This window comes from Chiloscyllium plagiosum, chromosome 12 (assembly GCF_004010195.1).
Source record: "Chiloscyllium plagiosum isolate BGI_BamShark_2017 chromosome 12, ASM401019v2, whole genome shotgun sequence".
Lineage (NCBI taxonomy): Eukaryota > Metazoa > Chordata > Chondrichthyes > Orectolobiformes > Hemiscylliidae > Chiloscyllium > Chiloscyllium plagiosum.
In genome coordinates, this window is record NC_057721.1 from 48,409,935 (window position 1) to 48,437,208 (window position 27,274).

The 27,274-nt window shown below is 39.9% G+C and overlaps 1 protein-coding gene across 1 annotated transcript in view; it reads left to right on the forward strand.

Moving 5' to 3' along the window:
- stxbp5l (syntaxin binding protein 5L) overlaps positions 1-27,274 on the forward strand; it is a 546,595-nt gene that overhangs the window by 511,850 nt on the left and 7,471 nt on the right. The window contains exons 26-30 of the mRNA XM_043700990.1: positions 4,396-4,632; positions 5,410-5,770; positions 6,828-6,993; positions 14,593-14,704; positions 17,257-17,477. Coding sequence (XP_043556925.1) covers positions 4,396-4,632; positions 5,410-5,770; positions 6,828-6,993; positions 14,593-14,704; positions 17,257-17,477 — 1,097 coding nt within the window. The remainder of the gene's footprint in view (positions 1-4,395; positions 4,633-5,409; positions 5,771-6,827; positions 6,994-14,592; positions 14,705-17,256; positions 17,478-27,274) is intronic.

Consider the following 27,274-nt stretch of genomic DNA (forward strand, 5'->3'; position numbering starts at 1 on the left):
CTTCTAAGGATTCACTCGATCTATCCTGTCTATACCTGACATATGTTTCCTTCTTTTTCTTAACCAAACCCTCAATTTCTTTAGTCATCCAGCATTCCCTATACCTACCAGCCTTCCCTTTCACCCTGACAAGAATATACTTTCTCTGGATTCTTGTTATCTCATTTCTGAACACTTCCCATTTTCCAGCCATCCCTTTACCTGCGAACATCTGCCTCCAAAAAGCTTTTGAACGTTCTTGCCTAATACCATCAAAATTGGCCTTTCTCCAATTTAGGACTTCAACTTTTAGATCTGGTCTATCCTTTTCCATCACTATTTTAAAACGAATAGAATTATGGTCGCTGGCCCCAAAGTGTTCCCCCACTGACACCTCAGTCACCTGCCCTGCCTTATTCCCAAGAGTAGGTCAAGTTGTTGATAGGATGGTGAAGAGGGCACTTGGTATGCTTTCCTTTATTCGTCAGAGCATTGAGCGTATGAGTTGGGAGGTCATGTTGCGGCTGTACAGGACTTTGGTTAGGCCACTTTCGGAATATTGCATGCAATTCCGGTCTCCTTCCTATCGGAAGGATGTTGTGAAACTTGAAAGGGTTCAGAAACAATTTACAAGGATATTGCCAGGGTTGAAAGATTTGAGTTATAGGGAGAGGCTGAATAGGCTAGGGTTGGTTTCCCTGGAGCGTTGAAGGCTGAGGGATGACCTCATAGAGGTTTATAAAATCATGAGGAGCATGGATAGGATAAATAGACAAAGTCTTTTCTCTGGGGTGGGCGAGTCCAGAACTAGAGGGCATAGGTTTAGGGTGAGAGGGGAAAGATATAAAAGGAACCTAAGGGGCAACCTTTTCACCTTTTCATGCAGAAGGTGTATGGAATGAGCTGCCAGAGGAAGTGGTGGAGGCTGGTACAATTGCAACATTTAAAAGGCATCTGGATGGGTATATGAATAGGAAGGGTTTAGAGGGATGTGGGCCAAGTGCTGGCAAATGGAACTAGATTCAGCATGGACGAGTTGGACTGCAGGGTCTGTTTCCATGCTGTACATCTCTATGACTCTATGTGCAGGTTAGGTGGATTGGCCATGAGAAATACAGGGTGAGGGGTGGGGCTGGGGGCATCCCTGGATGGGATTCTGTTTAGAGGGTTGGTATGGACTTAATGGACTAAATGGTCTATTTTCACACTGTAGTGATTTTATTCTAATGAGCCCCAATCTGCACACAAATTCACCTTAGAAATTGTGCAATCAAATGCGCTTTCTCTCCTTAATGTCCAGTTGAGAAACTGCCCAGATGGTTTGCTACTACTGTCTCCTGCAAACCTACATTCACTAGCCAAAATACACATTGGAATTCCATGAGCTAGAAGACTGGTGACTTTGTAAATACAGGTTATCCATTTGTTCACTGTGGAAGCTTAATGTTGAAATAAATAAAGCTATCCTTCTGGATAGCAGGGCTCCATGATCTGATCATGTCTTTTTGCATATTGGGCAAACTCTCGAACACGCCTAAGATCATCACTTTTGGTGCTAAAGTGCCCAGTTTTTACATCAGATTAGAATTAGAAATAGGATTAGGATTTATTGTCATGCGTACTCAAGGACAGGGGTGCAAGAGTTCAGGTCATTCTGTTATAATGCACATTTTGTCAACACAAATTTGCTGTAACATGATTGACAAATTGGGGGCACTGTTTCAACAGCACGGACTTTTAAAATGTGTGTTGGCAGTAACACAATGACAACACCAACACTTTAAGCGCTGTTTATAAAGCATGATATTTCTATAATGCGGGGTTGCACAAGAACACACTGACTGAACAATGAAAAGTTGCAATATTGCCATTCATGGTGCCATCTTAGGTGCAATGGATTGAGGTACAAAGTAGAAAAGGTAAGTAGAGAAAAAACAAAACTAAAAAAACACTAAGGAACAAAGCAAGAAAAGAAGAAAGAAAAGCAGTTGGAATGCATGAATCCAGAAGAGCCTCACTATTCTTTGCTAACAGAATTAACTTAAACACACTGCACCTGTTTCAATTCAATAGATGACAGCCATTCTAATTCATTTCACAGGGAAGTGTCTTGACCAATCAGAATCAAGCTACCTGGTTTAAAATTTAAACCAAGCTTGACAGTTAACTAGGAGAAAGTGACGACGACAGATGCTGGAAATCAGACTCAAAAAGTGTAGTGCTGGAAAAGGAACAGCCTGTCAGGCAGCATCCGAGGAGCAGGAGTTGACGTTTCGAGCATAAGCTCTTCATCAGTTAACTGTCAGTCAGCAGTAACTAGTGTATTTTCCAAGATAATACCACACTAATCAGACTCCGCTTGCTACCGATCTGCGCACTTTTTCTCATACAGTAAAATATGTTTGTTTCCTTTTACTTTAAACCTCAAGTGTTGTCCTGATGAAGCATTTACAAAACGCTTTTTCTCCAGGCATATCCAAGATTTGTTAATAGACCTGTTATCCTGGATTTAAAAGTGAAATGTACATTACAAACATTTAACCACAGCATTTCCCATACACATTATTAATGTTCCAGATGTTGTTGTAGCAGGGCTTCTAATGGCATATGCCAATAATTAGACTTGTCCATGAATATTTAAGCTTTTAATACTTTTGCACTGCTCTTTTCTGGATTCAGACTCAGATAATATCTTAGTAGAAGCAGTGAGGAATCTGAAACTGAACTAACAGAAATTATCTGCATCTCCCTAATAATAACTTTCATTTGTATACTGTCTTTATCATAGTAAAATGTCATTTCTCAAATTTCCAATTAGTGCTTAAAGGAATGAAATCCTCTTATTTTATGGTTAATATACTGCGCCAGAGAAATTGATTAGCAGTAACTTAATTTATTATATCCTTAAAAGACATATTTATACTTGTAATAATGCTTCACATTCTGGAGTAAATTTAGTTTGCCCTAAAATATAGCAACTTTGTGGCATTTAATAAATACACAAAAATCAGCATTTTGCTCTTTGTAATAGCGGAACAGTGCAGCTGAGGGAGAAACCTCTAACCATGAATGGGATCCTTTGAGCTGGAGCATTCATGTATCCATAAGAGCAACATTATGTTGAAAGAAACCTCTAGGCCAATGAGATTGTCAGAGATTGAAATATGCCAAAACTTTCTAACTCATCTAGATTCAAAACCAGAAAAGAGCTGTGACACATATCTATCCTGATGCTGCAAAACAATAGATTATTCCTTCTCCAGGTAACTCAGGTTACTTTTCCCCCTCAGTATCTTCTCAGCTTCAAGTTTTAATTATTTTAAAAACTTATACTTAAGTCACTGTTTGCCAGACTACAGGATATGAAATACTGCCCCACAACTTTTGTCAAGTGAGCTATTAGAAGTGTGGAAAAGTAGTCTGGTGGCCATATTGCCTTGAGTTCCTTTGGCTGCAGTTAGCCACTCTACTCTATGGCAAAGTTGGGATTTTCTTGATGGCTCAGCATTTCCTTGATGGCAATCCTTATTACAAACCATTCTCTGAAATAAAATGTTTGATTGAGACCAAACTCAGGTCTCTGTGAATAGACAAATAGTGCCTAAATTCAAACCACACAAGATTTCCAATCCAGTCAGCGTTCATCCATAAGGCAGTGTAGTGCTAATGATCTTATAAAATTATTTTCAACCATTGCTTGATTAATTTACTGTCAATTGGAAAGCAAAGCAGAATGCTAGTACAACAAGATAAAAAGAACATTTTAGGATTCCTTTTCAAGCACTGAGTTTTAACGAGGGACCCATTAATTTTTTTTATAAAACCACAAGTTGAGTCTTGTGGCACTAAATTTATCTATCTACTTTCCCTTATTTTTGCTGGTATTATATCCCCATGTGGCAGTTTTACTTGGAAGAAGTGAAGAGAGTGTAATTTCTTGATTTCTTCATAATGCTATCACAATTAGTTCAGACATACGCTTAACAAAATAAAGCAAATTCTGAACACTTCATGGGTATACATAGAGTCTCTCCTTAGTGGTCAGCTGAATATTGATAAACAGTTTAAGCTGTACAGCTCTTTGAAAATTTGCTTGTTTAATGTTGAAATTTGGATGTATCTGAGGAGTATATTCTACACCCAGATCATCTCTAATTTTATTGAATAATGGAACAGGCTAGAGGGAACCTACTCCTGCTCATTTCTTATGTTCTTAATTGATCTGATAACAATGAATTCTAGTACGTAACTAACAAACAATTCAGGAATCTGAGTTATATGCTCATCATTCTGGAGTTATATGCTCATCAAACCCTACATCAGTTAATAATATTATCATGTAGAAGTATTGTATAAGCTATTTTTTCAATTATTCCGAAACCTCAGATGATTTTATTGTTCACTGATTTTATGCAGAAAGTAAAGAAAATTCTTTTAACCGGTCCCGAAGTTCCAGTGTCTCCAGCATTGACAAAGAATCAAAGGAGGCTATAACTGCTCTGTATTTTATGGAGTCCTTTAGCCGAAAGATGGACTCGACCCTTTCACCTTGTCTATGGGTTGGTACCAGTTTGGGTACAGTGCTCGTCATCTCCTTGAATTTACCTCCAGAGGAACAAAGATATTCGGAACCACTTATGGTCTCTCCCAGTGGTAAGATTTTCTTTGTACTTATCCAATTTCCCATTATGGTAAAATGTATTTTGGGCAAGTTCAATATATCCTGCTATACAATGACAAAACGTAACTTGCATTTAGTATTATTAACATGGTCATTGTAGACTGAGTGACTTCTCACCTATTGTAGAGATGGAAATAAGGTAAGCATGCATTTCCACCTGCTCAACTGCAGCAGAATTTCCCCGATACTGGCACTAAGCCTTCGAATATTAAAATGGAGAAATCAATCTCTTGGTGGAATTGTGCCAATCTGTAAAGAATAGTGCATGCAGAAAAAGAGTCTCAGAAGCCTACAGCAGTGCAAGTAGATTTACTGAAGGACCACAATTATTATTTCAATGTATGTTTATCGCTCAGTTACATATATGCAGCTTTCAAGGAAAGAAAAAACCTGCAACTGAAAGTAGCTTATGTTTGGACCAGGATACACACACACAATTTAATGCTTTCAGCCACTGGTTCCTTGCATTGAGAGGAACTGAATTTGGCAACATCTTTGTGAAGGATAAACCCACATCTTTTACACAAGCAACGTTAGAATTTATACAATCTAACAATTTATACATTGTCCAATTTCTATTTGATATACATGTGACAATAGAACATTTATTTGAAATTAGGTATGACAAGGGTATGATTGGATATGAAAGTTAATATGTTCATATTGTTGAAATACTGAAGTAATGAATTTCACTAGTGATAATGGAGTTCCTAGACAGTACATATAGGTTTAATTTATCTCTTTTTCAGGAACAGTGTTAATGTTGAAAGGAGCTCTACTAACATTTTCCTTCTTGGACTCTCTGGGTGGTCTAATACACCCTCCATACGAAGTGTGGAGGGATCCAAACAATGAAGATAAAGATGATAAAGGACGGAAAAGGAAACTTGTGACATTTTCACCATCTTCCTCTCAGGAGATGGGGGATCACCAGTACGTAGTGCTCTGCTCAGAGAAACAGGCTAAAGTTTATTCCCTCCCTTCTCAAAGCTGTCTCTACGTACACAATATTACTGAGACATCTTTTGTATTACGAGCAGATGTCGTAACTTTGTGCAACAGCATCTGCCTGGCCTGCTTCTGTGCTAATGGACATATTATGACCCTAAGGTAACTTTTATGTATTGTAAGTAGTACACTTGATTCCCCACTGTAGTTTTCTAATTTCTCCCATTTAATATTGTAAAAACTTAAATTTATGAAACCTTTTCATAAAAACCTGTATTATATATTTTCAAGTAATTACTCCCATTTTTCTCATTCCTTTTAAATCTCTTGAAATTACAAATGAGATGTGTAAGAACTCAGGGACAATGGTTCAAGACATCCATTATATATTTTTTCTCAATTCTCTCCCTAATGCCAATAGCAATTTGCCATTCACACTGTCTTCAATTCCTACCTTAAATCTTTGACACAATCTTTGCTACCCCTGTTTCTGGCAATTCCTGATCTCTGTTTAACTTTTCCTGAGTAGCATAATTGACATAATTAATTTAATGGTATGAGGAACTAAGTGATCCGGTAGACCACTAATCTAAGCTGCTGCAATTTGGAGCTCCAACCATGCATCCCAAGATAATGTTTAAAATCAGATAATAATGCTACCACCAATTGAATGACATTATGTGTCATGAATTATGTTTTTGCTCAGTTACAACTCGTTATTAAATCTGAAGCCAAGTTGTACAATACAGGTATTTGTATCTGAGTGGAAATTTCTTTGCCTTTGATTTAGTCTTTTAATACATTATTCACTGTAACCTCATATCTAAATGGCATTCACTTAATTCTTTACTAAAAGTATTACAATCAGTAGCTTCTGCTGTTATGAAACATTTCTACTGCCATCTCTTTCTAAGTGCTTTATCTTCCTTATCTTCCTTATTACATTTTCCTCCCTTTTCGTACTACCATTCATTTCCATATTTTCCTCTTTTCCATTTATTAGCAGCAAAATAAATATAATTGGTGAATGGTCATTATAAAATTTTACTAAATATATTATGAATGAGATTATCGTTAGTTTACCTTAAATTATATTGAGTTTGTGAAAAAAAATTAAAAACAAACTAATTCTTTAAAGTTTATCGGCTCTTATAAAATGGAGGTGTTCTTTGATGTTCTACAACACATGTTCTCAGCATTTTTTACATTTAAACCATAGCTTGCCAAGTCTTCGCCCTTTGTTGGATGTAAACTATTTGCCTTTAACTGATATGAGAATAGCACGAACTTTCTGTTTTACAAATGGTGGACAAGCTCTGTATCTAAGCTCCCCCACTGAAATCCAGCGAATTACCTACAGCCAAGATATGTGTGAAAACCTTCAGGTATGGCTGCTATTCCATTTGGGGATTCTTTCCAGAAGTTGCAAATTCTAATTTAGTATTTCATAATTTATGAACTGAGTGAGCTGAAGTAACATGGTGAATTTTTATGAAAAAAAGGACATCACCACTCGTTGGAATATATTCACTAGTATGCATGAATATTGTACTGAATTTTGAATATTTCCAGAACATGATAGATAGTATAACATATGTTGTTAAGTAGTTGGTAAGAATTTTATATTAACTGAAATTCAATGATTTAGTGCAAAATGGTGCTCGACGATTTACTCTTATATCACAGTCAAATAAACAGCCATAAAATAACTTTCTTCTGATCAGAAAGATATCAGAAAGAAACTGATTCTTCTGTAGAGCAGGGTGGGGCAAAGTCCAGGTGAGCAATAATAATAGGTGACTCAGTAGACAAAGGCACAGACAGGCATTTCTGTGGCTGTGAATCATAGTCTAGGAATGGTATGTTGCCTCCCTGGTGCTAGGGTCCTGGATGTCTTTGAGTGGCACAGAACAACCTGAAACAGGAGGGAAAACAGACAGAAGTTATTGTCCACGATGGCACAAATGACATAGATAGGAAGAAGAAAGAGGTCCTGTGAAGACAATTTAGGGAGTTGGGAGCTGAACAGCAAGACTACCAGGAGTAGTCTCAGGAGTACTATCTGTGCCATGGCTAGTGAGGCTAGGAACAGAGAGAGAATACAGTTGAACAAGTGACCACAGAGCTGGAGTAGGAGGGAGGGCTTCAGATATATAGATCATTAAGATGTCTTCAGTGGAAGCTGGGACCTGTACAAGAAGGACAGGTTGCATCTGAACTGGAGGGGCACCAACATCCTGGATGGGAAATTTGCTAGAGCTGTTTAGGAGGGTTTAAACTAGTGTGGCAGGGGAGTGGGAACCAGAACAACAGGCCAGTAAGTGCAGGAACTGGGGACAAAGTGAGACTGAGATGTGCATAGCGCAGAGTAAGAACAGGTAGAGGGAAATCATGGGGCTCAGAGGGACTGGAGGTCTAAAGTGCATTTACTTCAATACAAGAAGTATAACAGGTAAGGGAAATGAACTAATAGCATGGATTACTGCATGAAATTGTGAAGATATTACCATTATGAAGACATGGTTGAAGGAGGGACAGGACAGGCAGCTCAACAATCCAAGATGTCGCTGTTTCAGATATGACAAAAAGGGAAACAAAAGAGTTGGGAGAGTTGCATCGCTAATTAGGGATCACATCACAGCTATGCTGAGGGAGGACCTATCAGAGAGATTTTGCAGTGAGGCACTCTGGATGGAGCTCAGGAATAGGACAGATGAAATCACAATGTTAGACGTTTTCTATAAACTTCCCAACAACCCACAGGTAACAAAGGAGCAGATATATAGTCAGATACTGGAAAGGTGTGAATAAAGCAGGGTAATTGTGGTGGGTAACTTCAACTTTCCTGTTATTGACTGGGACTCCCTCAAAGCCAACAGCTCAGGTGGAGAGCAACTTGTTAGATGTGTTCAAGGGGCTTTTTGAGACAATATGTTGACAATCCAACAAGAGAGGATGCCATACAAGCATTAGTATTAGGAAATGAGCCAAGACAGGTGAGTGTTGTTTCAGCTGAAGAGCATTTTGGGCTTAATGACCATAACTCCATAAGATTTCAAGTAGTCATGGACAAGGACAAGAGTGGCCCTCGGTGAGAGTGCTTAATTGGACAAGAGCCAATTACACTCAAGTTAGACAGAGACTGGAGATTTTGATTGGGAGTAGTTATTTGAGGGCAAATCTACATCTGGCATGTGGGAGACCTTTGCATCAGTATTCACTGAGGAGAGGGACATGACGGACATTGAGGTTAGGGATAGATGTTTGATTACTCTCGGTCAAGTTGGCATAAGGAGGGAGGAAGTGTTGGATATTCTAAAAGGCATTAAGGTGGACAAGTCGCCAGGTCCAGATGGGATCTACCACAGGTTACTGAGGGAAGGGAGAGAGGAAATAGCTAGAGCCTTAGCAGATATCTTTGCAGCATCCTTGAACATGGGTGAAGTTCCGGACAACTGGAGAATTGTCCCCTTGTTTAAGAAAGGTACAAGGATAATCCAGGTAATTATAGACTGGTAAGCCTGACATCACTGGGAGGGACGTTGCTGGAGAAGATACTGAGGAATTGGATCTATTCCCATTTGGAAGAAAATGGGCAGATCAGTTAGGCAGACAGGTTTTGTGCAGGGAAGGTCATGTCTTGCCAACTTAATAGAATTCTTTGAGGAAGTGACAAAGTTGATTCATGAGGGAAGAGCTATGGATGTTATATACATGGATTCAGTAAGGCATTTGATAAGGTTCCCCATGTTAAGCTTATGGAGAAAGTGAAGTCACATGGGGACCAGGGTGAACTAGCTAGATGGATAAAAAAGCTAGCTGGGCAAGAGGAGACAGAGAGTAGTAGTGGAAGGGAGTTTCTCAAAATGGAGAACCGTGACCAGTGGTGTTCCACAGGAACCCGTGCTGGGACCACTGTTGTTTGTCATATACATAAATGATTTGGAGGAAGGTATAGGTGGTCTGATTAGCAAGTTTGCAGATGACACTGAGATTGGTGGAGTAGCAGATTGTGAAGGGGACTGTCAGAGTATACAGCAGAATATAGATAGATTGGAGAGTTGGGCAGATGGAGTTCAATCCAGGCAAATGCAAAGTGATGCATTTTGGAAGGTCTGATTCAAGAGTAAACTTTACAGTAAATGGAAAAGTCCTGGGTAAAATTTGATGTACCGAGAGATCTGGGTGTTCAGGTCCATTGTTCCCTGAAGGTGGCATGCAGGTGAATAGCGTGGTCAAGAAGACATAGGCATGCTTTCCTTCATTGGATGGGGTATTGATTACAGGAGATGGCAGGTTATGTTACAGTTGTATAAGACTTTGGTTTGGCCACATTTGGAATACTGCCTACAGTTCTGATCACCACATTAGCAGAAGGACGTGGATTCTTTGGAGAGGGTGCAGAGAAGGTTCACCAGGATGTTGCCTGGTGTGGAGGGTTCTAACTGAGGAGACGTTGAGTAGTTTAGGATTATTTTCATTAGAAAGACGGAGGTTGAGGGGGGCACCTGATTGAGGTCTACAAAATCATGAGAGGTATACACGAGGTGGATAGCAAGAAGCTTTTTTCAGAGTGGGAGACTCATTGAAAAGGGGTCACAAGTTCATAGTGAGAGAGGAAAAGTTTAGGGGAGATATGTGTGGAAAGTTCTTCATGCAGAGGGTGGTGAATGCCTGGAACACATTGCCAGTGGAGGTGGTAGAGGCAGGCACAATAGCATCATTTAACGTGTATCTAGACAGACACATGAATGGGCAGGGAGCACAGGGATACAGACCCTTAGAAAATAGACAACAGGTTTAGATAGAGGATCTGGATCAGTGCAGGCATGAAGGACAGAAGGGCCTGTTCCTGCGCTGTAATTTTCTTTGTTCTTCTTTGTTCTTTTAAAGATCATTGGTTAAAGTGCAGGACATGCATGTCCCTGCAAACCTGAAGGATAGGAATGGCAGGACTTAGGAACTGTGGATGACAAGAAAATTGAAAGCTTAGTCAAAAGGTTAAAAAATGCATACAATTGGTCTAGGTAACTACAAACTGATAAAGCCCTTGAGGAATATAGAGAAATTAGGAAGAAATTTAAATGCAGAATTAGGAAAACTGAAAGGAGCCATGAAACGTCTTTAGCAATGACAATCCCAGGCTTTTTATGCATATATTAGAAAAAGAGGGTAGCACTCAAGGATAAAGTTGGGAAGTTATTCGTGGAGCCACAGGAAGTGAGAGAGATCCTTAATGAATACTTTGTATTGGTATTCACCAAGGAGAAGCACATGACTGATGTTGAGATCAGGGATGAGTATGTGAAAATGTCAGTATATTGAAGGAGAAAATTTTGGGTATCCTAAATTGCATTAAGGTAGACAAGTCAAAGGGCCAGATAGAAGTGGGTACTGCAGGTGCGGGAGATTAGAGTCAAGAGATTAGAGTGATGCTGGAAAGGCACAGCAGGTCAGCATCCGAGGAGCAGGAAAATTGGGAATGATGAAGGGCTTTTGCCAGAAAAGTAAATTATCCTGCTCCTTGGATGCTGCCTAACCTGCTGTGCTTTTCCAGCAACACTCTAATCTTGAAGTCCAAGGGCCAGATGGATTATATCCCAGGTTACTTCGAGGCAAGGGAAGAGGTACCTGGGGCATTAGCAGATATCTTCAAATCCTTTTTGACCGCAGGTAAGATTCCAGAGGACTGGAGTTTAGCCAATGTTGTTCCCTTGTTTAAGAAATGAAGAAAGGATAATCCAGGAAATTATCAGCTGGTGAGCCTGATGTCTGTGGTGGGAAAACTCTTGGAAAAGATGCTGAGGGGCAAGATATATGATCATTTGGAAGAAACTGGACTAGTTAGTTAAAGACAACGTGGATTTGTACGGGAAAGTTCATGTCTCACCAATCGGATTGAATTTTTTGAAGAGGCGATGAAAATTTTTGAACTAGCCATTTGGATACAGAACTGGCTCAAAGGTAGAAGTTAGAGGTTGGTGGTGGAGAGTTATTTTTCAGACTGGAGGCCTGTGACCAGTGGAGTGCCACAAGGATCGGTGGTGGGTCCACTATTTTTCATCATTTATATAAATGATTTGGAGGTGACCAGAAGAGATGTGGTTAGTAAATTTGCAGATGATACCAAAAGTGGAGGTGTAGTGGACAGCGAAGAAGGTTACCTCAGATTATAATGGGATCTTTATCAGATAGGCCAAAGGGCTGAGAAGTGGAAGATGGAGTTTAATTCAGATAAATGTGAGATGCTGCATTTTGGGAAAGCAAATCTTAGTAGAACAATATTGCGTGCAATTCTGGTCTCCTTCCTATCGGAAAGATGTTGTGAAACTTGAAAGGATTCAGAAAAGATTTACAAGGATGTTGCCAGGGTTGGAGGATTTGAGCTATGGGGAGAGGCTGAATAGGCTGGGGCTGTTTTCTCTGGAGGCTGAGGGGTGACCTTGTAGCGGTTTACAAAATCATGACGGGCATGGATAGGATAAATAGACAAAGTCTCTTCCCTGGGGTGGGGGAGTCCAGAACTAGAGGGCATAGGTTTAGGCTGAGAGGGGAAAGATATAAAAGAGATGAAAGGGACAACTTTTTCACACAGAAGGTGGTACGTGTATGGAATCAGCTGCCAGAGGAGGCTAGTATGATTGCAACATTTAAAAGGTATCTGGATGGGTATATGAATAGGAAGGGTTTGGAGGGATATGGGCGGATGCTGGCAGGTGGAACTAGATTGGATTGAGATATCTAATCAGCATGGACAAGTTGGACCGACGGGTCTGTTTCCATGCTGTACATTTCTATGACTCTATGATTATTGGTGAGGGAGGAACTGTGGATGTAGTTTATATGGACTTTAGTAAGGCATTTGATAAAGTCCTACATGGCAGATTGGTACAAAAACTAAACTCACATGGGATTGGGGATAGGCTGGCTAGATGGTACAAAACTGGCTTGGTCATAGAAGACAAAGGGTAGCAATGGAAGGGTGTTTTTCATAATGGAGACAATAACTAGTGATCCACAGGGATCAGTCTTAGGTCCTCTGTGTGTTTTCTATATAAATGATCTGGAGGAAAATGTAGATGGTCTGGTTAGTAATTTTGCAGATGACATGAAGATTGGTGGAGTTGATGATAGTTCCGACGATTGTAAAAGAATACAACAGGATATAGATTGATAGATTGGCGACTTGGACACTGAAGTTTCTGCTGGAGTTTAATTCAAACAAATGCGAGTTGATGTAATTTGGAGGATCACATTTAGATGTGAATTATACTGTAAATGGCAGAACCCTTAGGAACATTAACATACGGACAGTTCCCTAAAGTGGCAACACAGGTGGCCAAGGTGATGAATCGAGTGTGTGTTGCTGGAAAAGCACAGTAGGTCAGGCAGTATCTGAGGAGCACGAGAAACAACCTATCAGGTATAAGCCCTTCACCAGGTCTGATGCCCAAAACGTTGATTCTCCTGCTCCTCGGATGCTCCCTGACACGCTGTTGCTTCCAACAACATACTCTTGAGTCTGATCTCCAGCATCTGCAGTCCTCACTTTCTTCTGGCCAAGATGATGAAGAAGGCATATGGCATGCTTGCCTTCATCAGCCATGGCATGGAGTACAAGAGTTGGCAGACTATGTTGCAGCTATATACAACCCTTGTTCGGCCACATTTGGAGTATTGTGTGCAGATTTGGTCGCTGCAATACCAGATGGATATGGGAGCTTGGGAAAGAGTGCAGAACAGGTTCACCAGGATGTTGCCTGGTCTCAAGGACATTGGCTAGGAGGAAAGGTTAAAAAGAGTAGGATTGTTTTCACTGGAAGGACGGCGGCTGAGAGGAAACCTGTTAGAGGTCTACAAAATTATGAGAGGTATAGATAGGTTGGATAGTCAGAGGCTTTTTCCCAGGGTTGAAGTTTCAATTACAAGGGGGCAAAGGTTCATTATGAGAGGGGGAAAGTTTAAGGGAAATGTATGAGACAAGTTTTTCACATAGAGAGTGGTAGGAACCTGGAACACACTGCCAGAAGAGATGGTGGAAGCAGGCACATTGGTGACATTTAAAAAGCATCTGGATGGTTATATGAATAGGGAAGGAATTTAGGAATAAGAACTGAATAAGGGAAGAAAGCTTGTTTTTTAGTTTAGTTAGGGCATGATGATTGGCACAGACTTGGAGGGCCAAAGAGTCTGGTTCTGTGCTGTAACTCTCTTTGTTCTTTATATAGAAATGTCAGTCAACCTACCTCACAAAACTGAAAGAAAATATCACATTAGTAGTTTGTACTTTGTACCATAAGATAATATACAAAGTAATGTTAAAGTTAACAAAACATTTTTTCAGAACAAATTACATCTAATGCTTTTCCTTGGACATGTTTCTTTTTGATTGCCCTATGTTTAAAAAAAAACTAATCAACTTGGTGGAAAATTCAAGATCAAATAGTTATTTCTGGCTTCGCCCAAACTATGATTTTGAATGGTTTCAGTAGTTAATATCAGCTAGAATGACACTCTGTGCATTGCAGCAGCAGCAGCTCCGGGAATAATTGCTTATTTTGGCTTAAGACCACAACTTGTTGAAAACAAAATGTATCAAATAAAACTCCATGAATTTAAGTATAGTTTAATATATATCACTCATGTTAATTGAAAGTGGCTTATCTAAATCTATTTGTATTGCTTCACTGTTTGTAAACCATTTGGTTACTGACCAAATTGAATAGAAGAAAATTAGTTTTCTGTATTATAGCAGGTATCTAAGCTCACTGGTAATTGCAGTAAGATTAATTACCGCAATTAATTAATTGCCTCAAACCTTGCAACCAGAGGCCACAGTAACAATTCTGGTGAATTGTCTCCTTATTGTTGCTACAATTAATTATCTTAGCTAAATAATTACAACTAGTCAATACCATTTCTCTCAGCTGCCTTTTTTATTCATGAATTTGTGGTTATTGACACTAAATTTCCACTTTTTTCAGGAAATGCTTGGAGATTTGTTTAGCCCTATTGAAACTCCAGAAGCCCAAAACAGAGGCTTCTTAAAGGGGCTATTTGGTGGAAGTGGACAAACATTTGACAGAGAAGAGCTATGTAAGTTGGTCAGGAGGTGCAGTAGCATGTCATCACAACATTTCCCAATTGTCATAATTTAAACATTCTTTTACACTGTTTTTGGTCAGACACGTTGACATTAAAATATTTTATATGATAAGTAAAATAAGGATAGGTTTATTTTCAAATTTATGTTTCATAATATGATGGAAGGGCAAATTTCCTCACTTTTTTTGTACCAATTTGCCTTCCTCCCCTCTTCTCAAATTAAAAGTTTATTTTTCTTTTCTTTAAGTGAGCTATGTGTTTTCATAATATATGCATGTTGCTATGGAGTAAGTAAATATGTTCCAATATCTATTCAAATTCTAAAGAACACACAACGTTTGTATGTAGGTGCAGCAAGCAATTATGAAAGCAAATAGCAAGGATGTTGAAGCATAATAAATAAGTCTAACAATAATTGTGCAGAGTTTTAATGAAAACACATGTAGACATTAAACCTCCATATTTAATAAAATATATTCTTAATTCAGAAGTAACATGATGAAGGTTTACCAGATGGAACAACACACATCCTTGGAACCAATGATAAGGAATTGAGTAAATTGGGTCGAAGTTCTCTAGACTTTAGAAGAATGAGAAGTACTTTCATTGAAATATTTAAAATCATGCATGGGATTGACAGGATAAGTACTGAGATGTTGAGTGAATCATTCATTTTTGTTGGGTTCCTTGCTCACATGCTCAAAGTAACAGACATATAACAACATCATAACAGGAGTAGGCCATATAGTCTATTGAGCTTACTCCTTCATTCAATTAGATCATGGCTGACCATCTACCTCAATGCCACTTTCCTGCAATATCCTTGATGTCTTCCGTCTCAAAATCCCTTGATGTCAATTGTCTCTAGAAATATATCAAATTATGTCTTGATCTTGCTCAATTACTAAGTTTCCACAGCCAATGAAGTAGACAATTCGGAACATTCACCACACTCTGCATGAAGCAATTCCTCAATCTTAAATGGCGTTCTCATTATCCTGAGACAATGTCCCCTGGTTTTAGGTTCCCAGCCAAGGGAGACATTTCCATACCCTTTCTAATATACCTTGTAAGAATTTTGTAACTTTCAAATGAAGTTACCCCTCCTTCTTGAATCTCTACAAAATATCTCTACGGACCAGCACTTCTGGCACTCCTGGCTGTTCATCTGTCCCCTGGAAAAATGTCCTGCAGCTACTCTGTGATATCACTGTACCTGGAACCAGGGAGGCAATATTCCATCCTGGAGCCACATTTAGGACCACAAACATTCTAGCCGTTTCCCCTAATTAATGAATCCCCTATTAATATTCTTATTCATGTATTATAATCTATTCTGTTCTTCCTCTCTTCCCTTATACTGTTGAGTCATAAACATGACCATTGTGGAAAATGAAAAAGTGATTAACATGTGGGACACTAGACTGAGGGAGAAACTTCTGCACTACCTACTTTATTCTTTTGGACTGCCCGATGGCTCATCCATCCAATTTGCTTGCAAGGTCTTAGCTGTAGTGTGATCACCTCTCCAAAATGCTATCCACCTAGTTCTCAAGCCCATGGCACAGTGTCTCTTGCCGCTGCTGGAGCTCAGGTTTCTGCAGTTGATGACAGTTTGTATACATTTGGTGGTCAAAGACACTGGTACCATCCATAACTTCCTACCTGTCAGAGAACACATTTTACTTGACCCAAAAAAACCCAAAGAACTGCAGATATTGGAAAACCAAAACAAGAGTGAAAACCTGCTAGAAAATCTCAGCTCTGGCAGCATTTGTGGAGGGGAAACAGAGTTAGGTTTCAGGTCTAGTAACTCTTTGAAGAAGGCTGTTATTTCTTTGTCAGAGCTCTTAAATTTATATTTAAACACTCATTCATACCACCACCAATCCACAAGGCCTGCAGTATAATGGTTTACAAAATTCATTATGGTAACTCACTAAATTTCTTTCCACAGCATCTGTAAAACCCATTACCTCCATCAACATGACAAACAAGAGCAGCATTCATTTGAAAACATCAACTCTTGCAAGTTTCTTTCCATGCCACACACACATCCTGACACTGGAATTATAACTTTCATTTTTACCATCACAATGTATGTGATGATTTTCATTCTTTTCCAGATTTATTAATTGAATTTAAGCCAATGTGGTGGGATCTGAATTTGTGTTTCATAGCATTTGTCTTGACCTCTGAATTACGATCTGGTGATATTAGCACTAAACTACCAGCATCCCCTTTTCCTACTAAAAATGCTCCATTATCACAAACTCTAGAATCAACTTGCAAATTTGCTTTAGCTACTGTTTCCAACATCAAAATAATTTTAAAAACATATGCAATGTCCATTTAATTGTTTAATCCCTTTGGCATAGCTTCCTAAATGTCCTGCTGATACACACAACAGAAGAAATTTTAAAAATCCTAAAGTCCAGCTATGTGTTTTACCACTCTCTGGACAAAATAAATGTAGGCATTTGTTTTTTGGGATATTGAAAACCATCCAGTAAATATATTTTCCTAATATTTCTACTCTTTAGTTGGTGAAGCTTCAGCAGGCAAGGCATCTCGGACTCTTGCCCAGCATATCCCTGGACCTGGTGGAATTGAGGGAGTTAAGGGTGCAGCATCTGGAGTTGTTGGAGATCTAGCCCGTGCTCGGATTGCTTTGGATGAACGTGGACAGAGACTGGGTGAACTGGAAGACCGAACTGCAGCCATGATGGCGAGTGCAGAGACATTCTCTAAACATGCACATGAGGTAAAAACACTTACTTAAAGAATTTTCACCTTGCAACAAATAGAATAAGTGAAAGGGAGAGGTGGTGACATATCAGGAATGTCATATGGTGGGAATAGGAATCCAGAACCCAGGTTAATGATCTAGAGTCATAGATTCAAATTCCCCTGCTACAAACAGTGAAATCTGAATTTTGTCAATCTGTAATAACAAAACAACTACCCCAATGGTGACCACATAACTATTGTCAATTGTCATAACAGCCAATCTGGTCATTGCTGTCCTTTGTTTAAGAAAGGACATTTGCTGTCCTTATCTGGTCTGGCCTACATGTGACTTTGACCACAATAAGAAGATTGATTCTTAACTGTCCCAAGGCATTTAGGGTTCAGCAAAAATGCTGGCCTGGCCACCAATGGCCATATCCCATGAACAAGTTCAAAACATTCGAATTTCTAGGGACTGCGTAAGTAAGATCACATATCAAGATTTCAAGTTCTAAGACAAACAAACTAGAAGGAACTTTGTCTTAATCTTACACTAAAGAGAATTTCTCCTTCTGACTTTGAACACAACTGACAATCTCATACCACAGTTATTATTTTACTCCCTTTAAATGGACCAGTCAGATAGTTCTGGGATTAGAGTCTATCTTCAACTCTGAGGCTGACACAAGAGGTTCCTTAGCTAGCCCAAAATATGTAAATCTTCAATTCTCCTTTTAAATTCCCACAGATGCATTCTCTTCAATTGGAATGTAAGCTCCCACTTGCATTGTGTAATGAATACGAGAATCATCATTTTTCTCTGCTTCAGGTACACAACATCTATCTCAATATTCCTGCTATCCCCTATTCCTCTATTTCAGTTTTTGTAGACTAACTTTGTCTGAGAGGTTCAGTGATGTGTTATGTTAAGAAAACCTCTAAGACAATCGTATAATGACTTTCTAAGGGCTCTTCCCTTCTCAAAGTCATTTCTATGACAACTTGAATCACACCAGACATTATATGCAGGTATAAATGCTAATTAGCTATTTTCCAGACTCCAACTGTATTCTAACTTGAAATTAAACTGACTTTAAATTAACCATTTATAAAGCCTAATATTCCTAAAACTGCCATGTAAGACTTGGAAACGAACAATCTCCTCAGTCAGCACAGCTGCTCTTGCTTTTTTCAATGGATGTGAATAGCTTGTACCTTCTCAACAAACCTCTTGACTTATGGTCCTTTCAATTCCACAGCAACCAAGCCACTGAATTGTTCAGCAGACCTTTGGCCAGGTCATATGAACTTCTTCCTCCTTCCATTTTACCTTAAAGAGCTCCAAATCATAACCATCTTATAAACTTTATACTTGTAATAACTGTTGGAAAGCTAGGACAGAAATTTGACCTAATCTTTCATTGTCAGTCTCTGAGCTGAAGCACTGATGAAACTTTCACTTGCTCATGAAATTCAATAGCACATGAGAAAACTCAAATTTGAGTTTTCCTACAACACCTTACCGTGTGACATGTGACCCAAACAGGTTTTCCACTGGGAAGTCATTAATTGATAAATGGGCTTGCTTCCTGCTGGACAGAGAAAATCCTGAATGACAACACAAGACTAGGTCATCCGGTCATTAACTCATGTGGAGAGTCCAAGTCCTGATCCCAAAGTTGTCGTTTAATTCCAGAGCTGCCTCTTCTGACACTGGGAAAAGAATCTGATCCTGGAGAGTGGGATACCAGTTCTGTGATCCCCAGTTTAAGTGTCCAAAAGATTCCAATCCTCACTATGAGTTTGTCTGGAGATATTGAGGACCTGTAGAGAAAACAGTTCTGATCTCGTTCTCTCTTTCCTTGCCCCCCACCATATCTTTCCCCCTCACCCACACAAAGACAGTGGGGTTTACCTTCTTTCCGAGGCTGTTGTGTCCTCCTGGAAGAAGGGCTTATGCCCGAAACGTTAATTCTCCTGCTCCTTGGATGCTGCCTAAACTGCTGCGCTTTTCCAGCAACACATTTTTCAGCTCTGATCTCCAGCATCTGCAGTCCTCATTTAGTCCTGGAATCCCCAGTGTTTGGAAATCCATAGGCCACAATTAAACTTGAAGCTTTTAACCTCTTTAGCATATTTAAATAGCAGTCCCCCACCTGGGAATGGGTTGGATTCCCACCCCACTACTATGTCTCAGTAAAACTTGGAGGCTGACTACTTGGACAAAATTTGTTTTGAAATTTTTAAGCTTTAACATCTAAGCCCTCAGCCAAACCCAAACTCACTCAGGTTAACATTACACCAAATGAAAGGTTAGGTTCTTCCAATCCAGTGTGAGTGAATTATTTCATACTGTTACCAATATTTCCCAGCTGTTTCCCAGTAGATGAAGTGGAAGATGGCTTGGGTAACTGCAATGGCTCAGGCTCGAGGGATAGTCCAGAGCTGCACCATGTACAATAGCAGAGAGAGTGCCTCACACCTGATGACCAGCTTTTTACCCACAATCAGAGGGAGCAGTGCTCCCATCTGCCCAGTTTCCACCACATCTTGTCACTCTTGCCTTGATTTACCTTGCCCCCCAAAAGACAATTCAAAATAGTCACAAATGTTCATGAATCTATGCACTGGCAATGGATCTGAGTTGAAAATGCTGATGTCATCCATGTACAGATGAGTCAATAGATAACATGATGAGATGACAAATTTGCACTAAAAATGACAACATCCTATAAAACATCCAGTTGATGCAAATAACTTAGAGTGACAGTGAGTCAGATTCACAAAATGGGATTTTTGCTTCAGAAACTCACTGAAGTGAATTTAGCAGTTAGCAATGAAGGAACAGCTTTCACTGTGCATCTTTCACATCCAGAAACCTATAGCACACTTGTCAGTGATGTGGTATAATGTGATTCATGTACATCATGATGCAATTGAACACATGACTCCAACATCAGTAAGAGATACCAGTTTAGAATCAGCATTTGAAGAGAAAACTGTACCTGATTAAACCATCTGCAGATACAAATAAAGTGTCGACAGACGAAGAGCCTTGCTTAATGATAAGGACCAAGCATCCTCAGTTACAATGCATATTGCAGTCACTCACAGCCAAAGATTGTCCAGACAGTATTCGATGTACAGAAAGCAGAATTGTCTTAAAGCACAAGATAAAAGCAAAATAGATTACCAGTAATGTCCACATCTACTTGATCTCAGCACTTCTGTGACAGAAAAATCAAAGACACTATTCAACAAATCTGTTGAAGAACACAGATCAGGAAATAAAAAGTGAATATAAAATACATTTAAATTATTATTTAGCTTCTTGTACAAAGACGCACATGGGATTAATGGAAAAACATAAGCAGAAAAAAATTAACTTTTGGTTAAAAATCTGCAACATTAATGTTCTTGAATAAAATTCCACCTGTAAAATATTTTTTCAGGGAAAGATAGAGGATTTGGCATAATTATTACATAATACATAATTACATAATATTATTACATAACATCTCTGAGGATCACCTCATTTTTGGGGTGGAGAGGCTTATGCATACCAATGAACCCGAGAGCTAAACCTTCTGAAATGTAACTCCTGGCGCGGTCATCCATGACAGTAAATCAGGGGGAAGTTCCAGACAAAGCACAGTCCATGAAGATCTCAATGTGGGATCAGACAGAGAATGATGGCTGAACTTAAATTAGAGCAACACACTGATTGTGAGGCTACAACAGCAATGGGCTGCAAATTGTCTTGGTCTCCATGCCACTTGGTTTTGACCCCTATCTGTCAAAGTCTGTATGGCAGCTGTCTGTGCGCCAGCCTCCCCACACACAGGTATCCTCTCAAGAGGTACCAATCCTAGTTACATTCCAGACAAAAGTTATAGTGGCATATTAGGCAGGATTGTGAAATCTGGAAGCCCTCAGTCACAAACTGACACATTAGGTGGTGGGTGTCAGATTCAGTCGTCTTGCTCCTGGATGCGGCAGATAGAGCATTTCAGCAGCTGTGCCTATGACTGAGCTACCTGTTTAGGATCTAAAGCAAATCAGAAATTGCTGGATAAACTCAGAACCAGCAGCATCTGTGGAGAGAAATCAGAGTTAATGTTTCAGATCCAGTGACACTCCAGCAGAATGGAGTTTAAGATCCGCTCTGCTCAGCCCAGTAGGCAACTGGAAAAGGTGCCCTAACAACAGTTTGCCTCAAAACCTCTAACTGAATTACCAAATCCAGAGGGATCACCCACATGTGATCAGAAGCAAAGAATAATAAACTTTGGAGCCTGGAATGTAAGAACCCAATAGACCCAGCTTACAGAGACTGAACTGAGAGAAGAACTGCGATCATAGCCAGAGAACTGAAGAAATGCCAGATCGACCTAGCTATTCTTTCCGAAACCCGCCTTATAGACAAAGGGCAACTGAAAGAGGTAAAAGGTAATTACATCCTCTTCTGAAAAGGAAAGGCAGCTGATGAACTTATCAGTTACCTCTCTGAACTTCCTGTGGGGATCAACAACCAGCACATGATCATCCATCTGATGCTCAACAACAACCGGAAGACAAGATAATACTTCTTGAAGACTTCAATGCCAGGGTTGGTTAATGCCACAACCTTTAGAATGACAACATAGGAAAGGAAGGTATTGGCAACATCGAAGATCCTTGGATGCTGCCTGAACTGCTGTGCTCTTCCAGCACCACTGATCCAGAATCTGGTTTCCAGCATCTGCAGTCATTGTTTTTACCTCATTAGCAACATCAATTCCAGTAGAGTTCTTCTTCTCACAAAATGCAATGTGTACAACCTCACCATCACAAACACTTTCTTCCAGTAGAAAAACAAGTTCAAAGCATTTTGGAGGCACCCACATCAAAACAATGGCACCTCATTAATTATGTTGTTGTTTGCTCCAGGGCTGTTGGGATGTGAATGTCACCAAAGCTATGATTGGCTCAGAAGATTGCTAGAAAGATCACCACGTTATCCATTCCACAATGCTCGTCAGACTACACAGAAAGAGGAGGGTTCAGAAGAAGGACTCCTGGCCAAGATTTGACATCAAGAGCCTGGATGACAAAGTCACTATGCAACAGGCCTCACTTACTAAAAACCTACTTCAGGAATACCCAGAGGACATGGGAGAACACTGGAGTTTACTTAAATCAACCGTTCTCAGTACCAGCAATAACATCCTCCAGTACAAGTCCAGAAACCATAAGATCAGATTCGGCAAGAATAGCAAATGAAGAAATTGAACAGCTTATCTCAAAGAAAAAGACAGCCTTCTGTGAGGCAGAATGACGTCAACTGCAAGGCCAAAAGAGGGGCCAATGCCAAAGCTAAGGCTGATGTTCAGAAGAGTGTAAGGGAGCTCAAAAGCAAATGGTGGACTAATAAGGCCTTGGAAAAACAGCAGCTGGCAGATCCCAGTGACACAAGAGATTTCTTCAGCACCACCAATGCACCATATGGCACAAGCTTCCATGGTCTAAACCTCCTGCACTTTAAAGGCTGACAGAAACTGCTGAAGGAGGTAAAAACAATGACTGCAGATGCTGGAAACCAGATTCTGGATTAGTGGTGCTGGAAGAGCACAGCAGTTCAGGCAGCATCCGAGGACAGGCAAAATCCGAGGACAGGCAAACCAAAACGTCGATTTTGCCTGTCCTCGGATTTTGCCTGTCCTCGGATGCTGCCTGAACTGCTGTGCTCTTCCAGCACCACTAATCCAGAAACTGCTCGAGGGCAACAAGGCAATAAACATCCACTGGAGAAAGTATTCCCAAAATCTCCTCAACCATAGCATCATTGTTAATCTGGAAATCATCAATCCCCAAATCCCCAGAAATCTAAGCAAGTTTGTTAAAAAGAACTCAATTTTCCTTCAAGTAAAGATGTAATTTTTCAATTAACGACAAAATTGTCCATGAATCCCAGAAAGCTTGTATCCAAGTTCAGTGGATAATAAGCAAATGGGATGTTGGTCTTTATTTCAAAGAAAATGGAGTATTAAAGTAGGGAAGTTTTGCTAAAATTATACAAGGCAACAATCAGACCACAGCTAGAATACCAAAGTTTTGGACCCCTTGCTTAATGATAAGGAGCAAGCATCCTCAGAGACAGTGCATAAAGACTGAAAATACTATAGTTCGAGTACTTTAGATGGGTCAGTCTTTGTCCAATATGTATAGGATAGCTTCCTGACACAGTACGTAGACAAGCCAACAAGAGGCGAGGCCACATTAGATTTGGTATTGGGTAATGAACCTGGTCAGGTGTTAGATTTGGAGGTAGGCGAGCACTTTGGTGATACTGATCACAATTCAGTTATGTTTACTTCAGTGATGGAAAGGGATATGTATATACTAAGGGAAAGAGTTATTGCTGGGGGAATTATGATGCAATTAGGCAAGATTTAGGATGCATAGGATGGGAAAGGAAATTGCAGGGGATGGGCATAATTGAAATGTGGAGCTTATTCAAGGAACAGCTTCTGCACGTCCTTGATAAGTATGTACCTGTCAGACAGGGAGGAAGTGGTCGAGAGAGGGAGCCGTGGTTTACTAAATAAGTTGAATCTCTTGTCAAGAGGAAAAAGGCTTATGTTAGGATGAGACATGAAGACTCACCTCAGGCAGTTGAGAGTTACAAGCTAGCCAGGAAAGACCAAAAGAGAGAACTTTCTCATGTCCCCTCCCTCAGCCAGGAGGGGACATGAGAAGTCATTAGAAGATAGGATCAAGGAAAACGCTAAAGCTTTCTATAGGTATATCAGGAATAAAAGCATGACAAGAGAAAGATTAGGGCCAATCAAGGATATAGGGGAAGCGCTAAATGAATTTTTTTCGTCAGTATTCACACTGGAAAAAGACTATGGTGTCGAGGAGAAAGATGAGTTACAGGCCATTAGACTAGACTGGATTGAGTTTCACAAGGAGTTCTGGAAAGTGTGAAAATAGATAAGTCCCCTGGGCCAGATGGGTTTTATCCTAGGATTCTCTGGGAAGCCAGGGAAGAGATTGCTGAGCCTTTGGCTTTGATCTTTAAGTCATCATTGTCTACAGGAATAGTGCCAGAAGGCTGGAAGATAGCAAATGTCCTCTTGTTCAAGAAGGGGAGTAGAGACAACCCCGGTAATTATAGACCAGTGAGCCTTACTTCAGTTGTGGGTAAAGTGTTGGAAAAGGTTATAAGGGATAGGATTTATAATCATCTAGAAAGGAATAAGTTGATTAAGGATAGTCAACACGGTTTTATGAAAGGTAGTTCATGCCTCACAAATATTATTGAGTTCTTTGAGAAGGTGACCAAACAGGTGGATGAGGGTAAAGCGGTTGATGTGGTGTATATGGATTTCAGTAATGCGTTTGATAAGGTTCCCCATAGTATTGCACAAAATATAGAGGCATGGGATTGAGGTTGGTTTAGTGGTTTGGATCAGAAATTAGCTAGCTGAAAGAAGACAGAGGCTGGTTTTTGATGGGAAATGTTCATCCTGGAGTTCAGTTGCTGATGATGTATCCCAAGGATCTGTTTTGGGTCGACTGTTACTTGTCATTTTTATTAATGACCTAGATGAGGGCAAGAAGGATGGGTTAGTAAATTTGCGATGACACTAAGGTTAGTGGAGTTGGGATAGTGCTGAAAGATGTTGCAGGTTACAGAGGGACACAGATAAGCTGCAGAGCTGGGCTGAGAGGTGGCAAATGGAGTTTAATATGGAAACGTGTGAGGTGATTCACTTTGGAAGGAGCAACAGGAATAAAGGGTGCTGGGCTAATGGTAAGATTTTTGAAAGTGTAGATGAGCAGAGAGATTGTGGTGTCCATAGACACAGATCCCTGAAAGTTGCCACCCAGGTTGATAGGTTTGTTAAGAAGGCATACAGTGAGTTAGCTTTTATTGGTAGAGGGATTGAGTTTTGGAGCCACGAGGTCATGCTGCAGCTGTAAAAAAAACTCTGATGCAGCCGCACTTGGAATATTGCGTACAATTCTAGTCACTGCGTTATAGGAACGATGTGAATGCTTTGGAAAGGATTCAGAGGAGATTTACTAGGATGTTGCCTGGTATGGAGGGGAGGTCTTATGAGGAAAGACTGAGGGACTTGAGTCTGATTTCATTAGAGAGAAGAAGATTGAGAGGTGACTTAATTGAGACATATAAGATCATCAGAGGGTTAAGTAGGGTGGACAGTGAGAGCCTTTTTCCTCAGATAGTGATGGCTAGCACGAGAGGACACAGCCTTAAATTGAGGAGTGATAGATATAGGGCAGATGTCAGAGATAGTGTCGTTACTCAGAGAGTGGTAGGGGTATCGAATGCACTGCCTACAACAGTAGTAGACTCGACAACTTTAAGGGGGCTTAAATGGTCATTGGATAACATATGGATGAAAATGGAATAGTGTAGGATAGATAAGCTTCAGATTGGTTCCACAGGTCGGCGCAACATCGAGGTCGAAGGGCCTGTACTGCGCTGTGATGTTCTATGTTCTGTGTTCTATATGCAGACACCCTCAATCAATGATATTCCAGACCTTAAGATAAGGAAAGGTGTCTTTCCACTGGAGACAGACCTCAAAAGGTTCATTAGGTTGATACTAGATATCTTATGAGGAGATGTTGAGTAGAATGTGCCTGTACTCATTGCTATGTAGAAGAGTCAGAGTCAACCGTTTTGAAATATACAAGATTTTTACGGGACTTAACAGGTTAGATGCAGAAAGGTTGTTTCCCTTTGTGAAGTGTCTAGGACCAGAGGGCATAATCTGAGAATAAGGGATCGCAAAGCTATGAGGAGGTATTTCATCTCTTAAGAGGGTTGTGAATCTGAGGAATTCTCACCAGCCCTCTGTGGTAAAGGCCGGTTCATTCATGACAAAGATTGACAAGCTGATTTTTAATTTGTAAGGGAATCAAATGTGTTGGGGAAACAGCAGGAAAGTGGATTTGAGAGTTATTAGGTCTGCCAAGATTTCATTGAATAACAGAGCAGACACAGTGGGCCGAATGGCTGACTTCTGTTCCATGTCCTTTGGTCTTACTATGACAAATCATATGTAACATCTGTAAAATGTTGCTGAAACAAATTTTTCATTATATCATTCAATGTTTTCCCTTAAATGAATTATCCAGTATTTTTAATGAAACAGTGTAACTAACAGTAAAAATAGCACTAAAAATGAATTCCAGTACTCAGTTAAGCATCCTTGTATTTAAAGGAATAGGTTGTACAGTAAAACAGGCAGATGTTGAAGCAGCATCATTAAACTGATCTAACAGCTAGCTAATTATGTATGTAGTATATGTTGAATATTCTCAAAAGTAACAAATCTCACTAATACCCTTTTTGTCAATATCAAATGGTATAATTAGAATTGAGCACATTAGCTATGCTGCATACTAACAGTTGCTGTCAGCTTGAAAGAAAATAACTGGGAAAACTTAAAATGCAATCATTACAAAAATCTAAATGAAGGCAGTGCCATATTCCTGCATGAGTAAGAGGCACTGATTAAATAGCACATTACAATCCTGGATATCCTACCTTAAATTATTGTCCTTTCCTTTACACTTGGGGAGTTTCTATTTCCTCAACCAAAGTTGAGGAAAATGAGGTGGCCCTCCATAACGTCCAACCCTGAGTATTGTTCCAATACTTCTGGAAATCGTCAGCGAGTTCAGCATACCTGCAGCAGCTGGAAGTGTGTTACACTCATCAGATGGAAGTGATGTCACAAGGGAACCTGCCTTATTTCCTTAGGTCTCCATTTCTCAAGGCTAACATATAAGCTTGTATTAATAAGGGGCGTT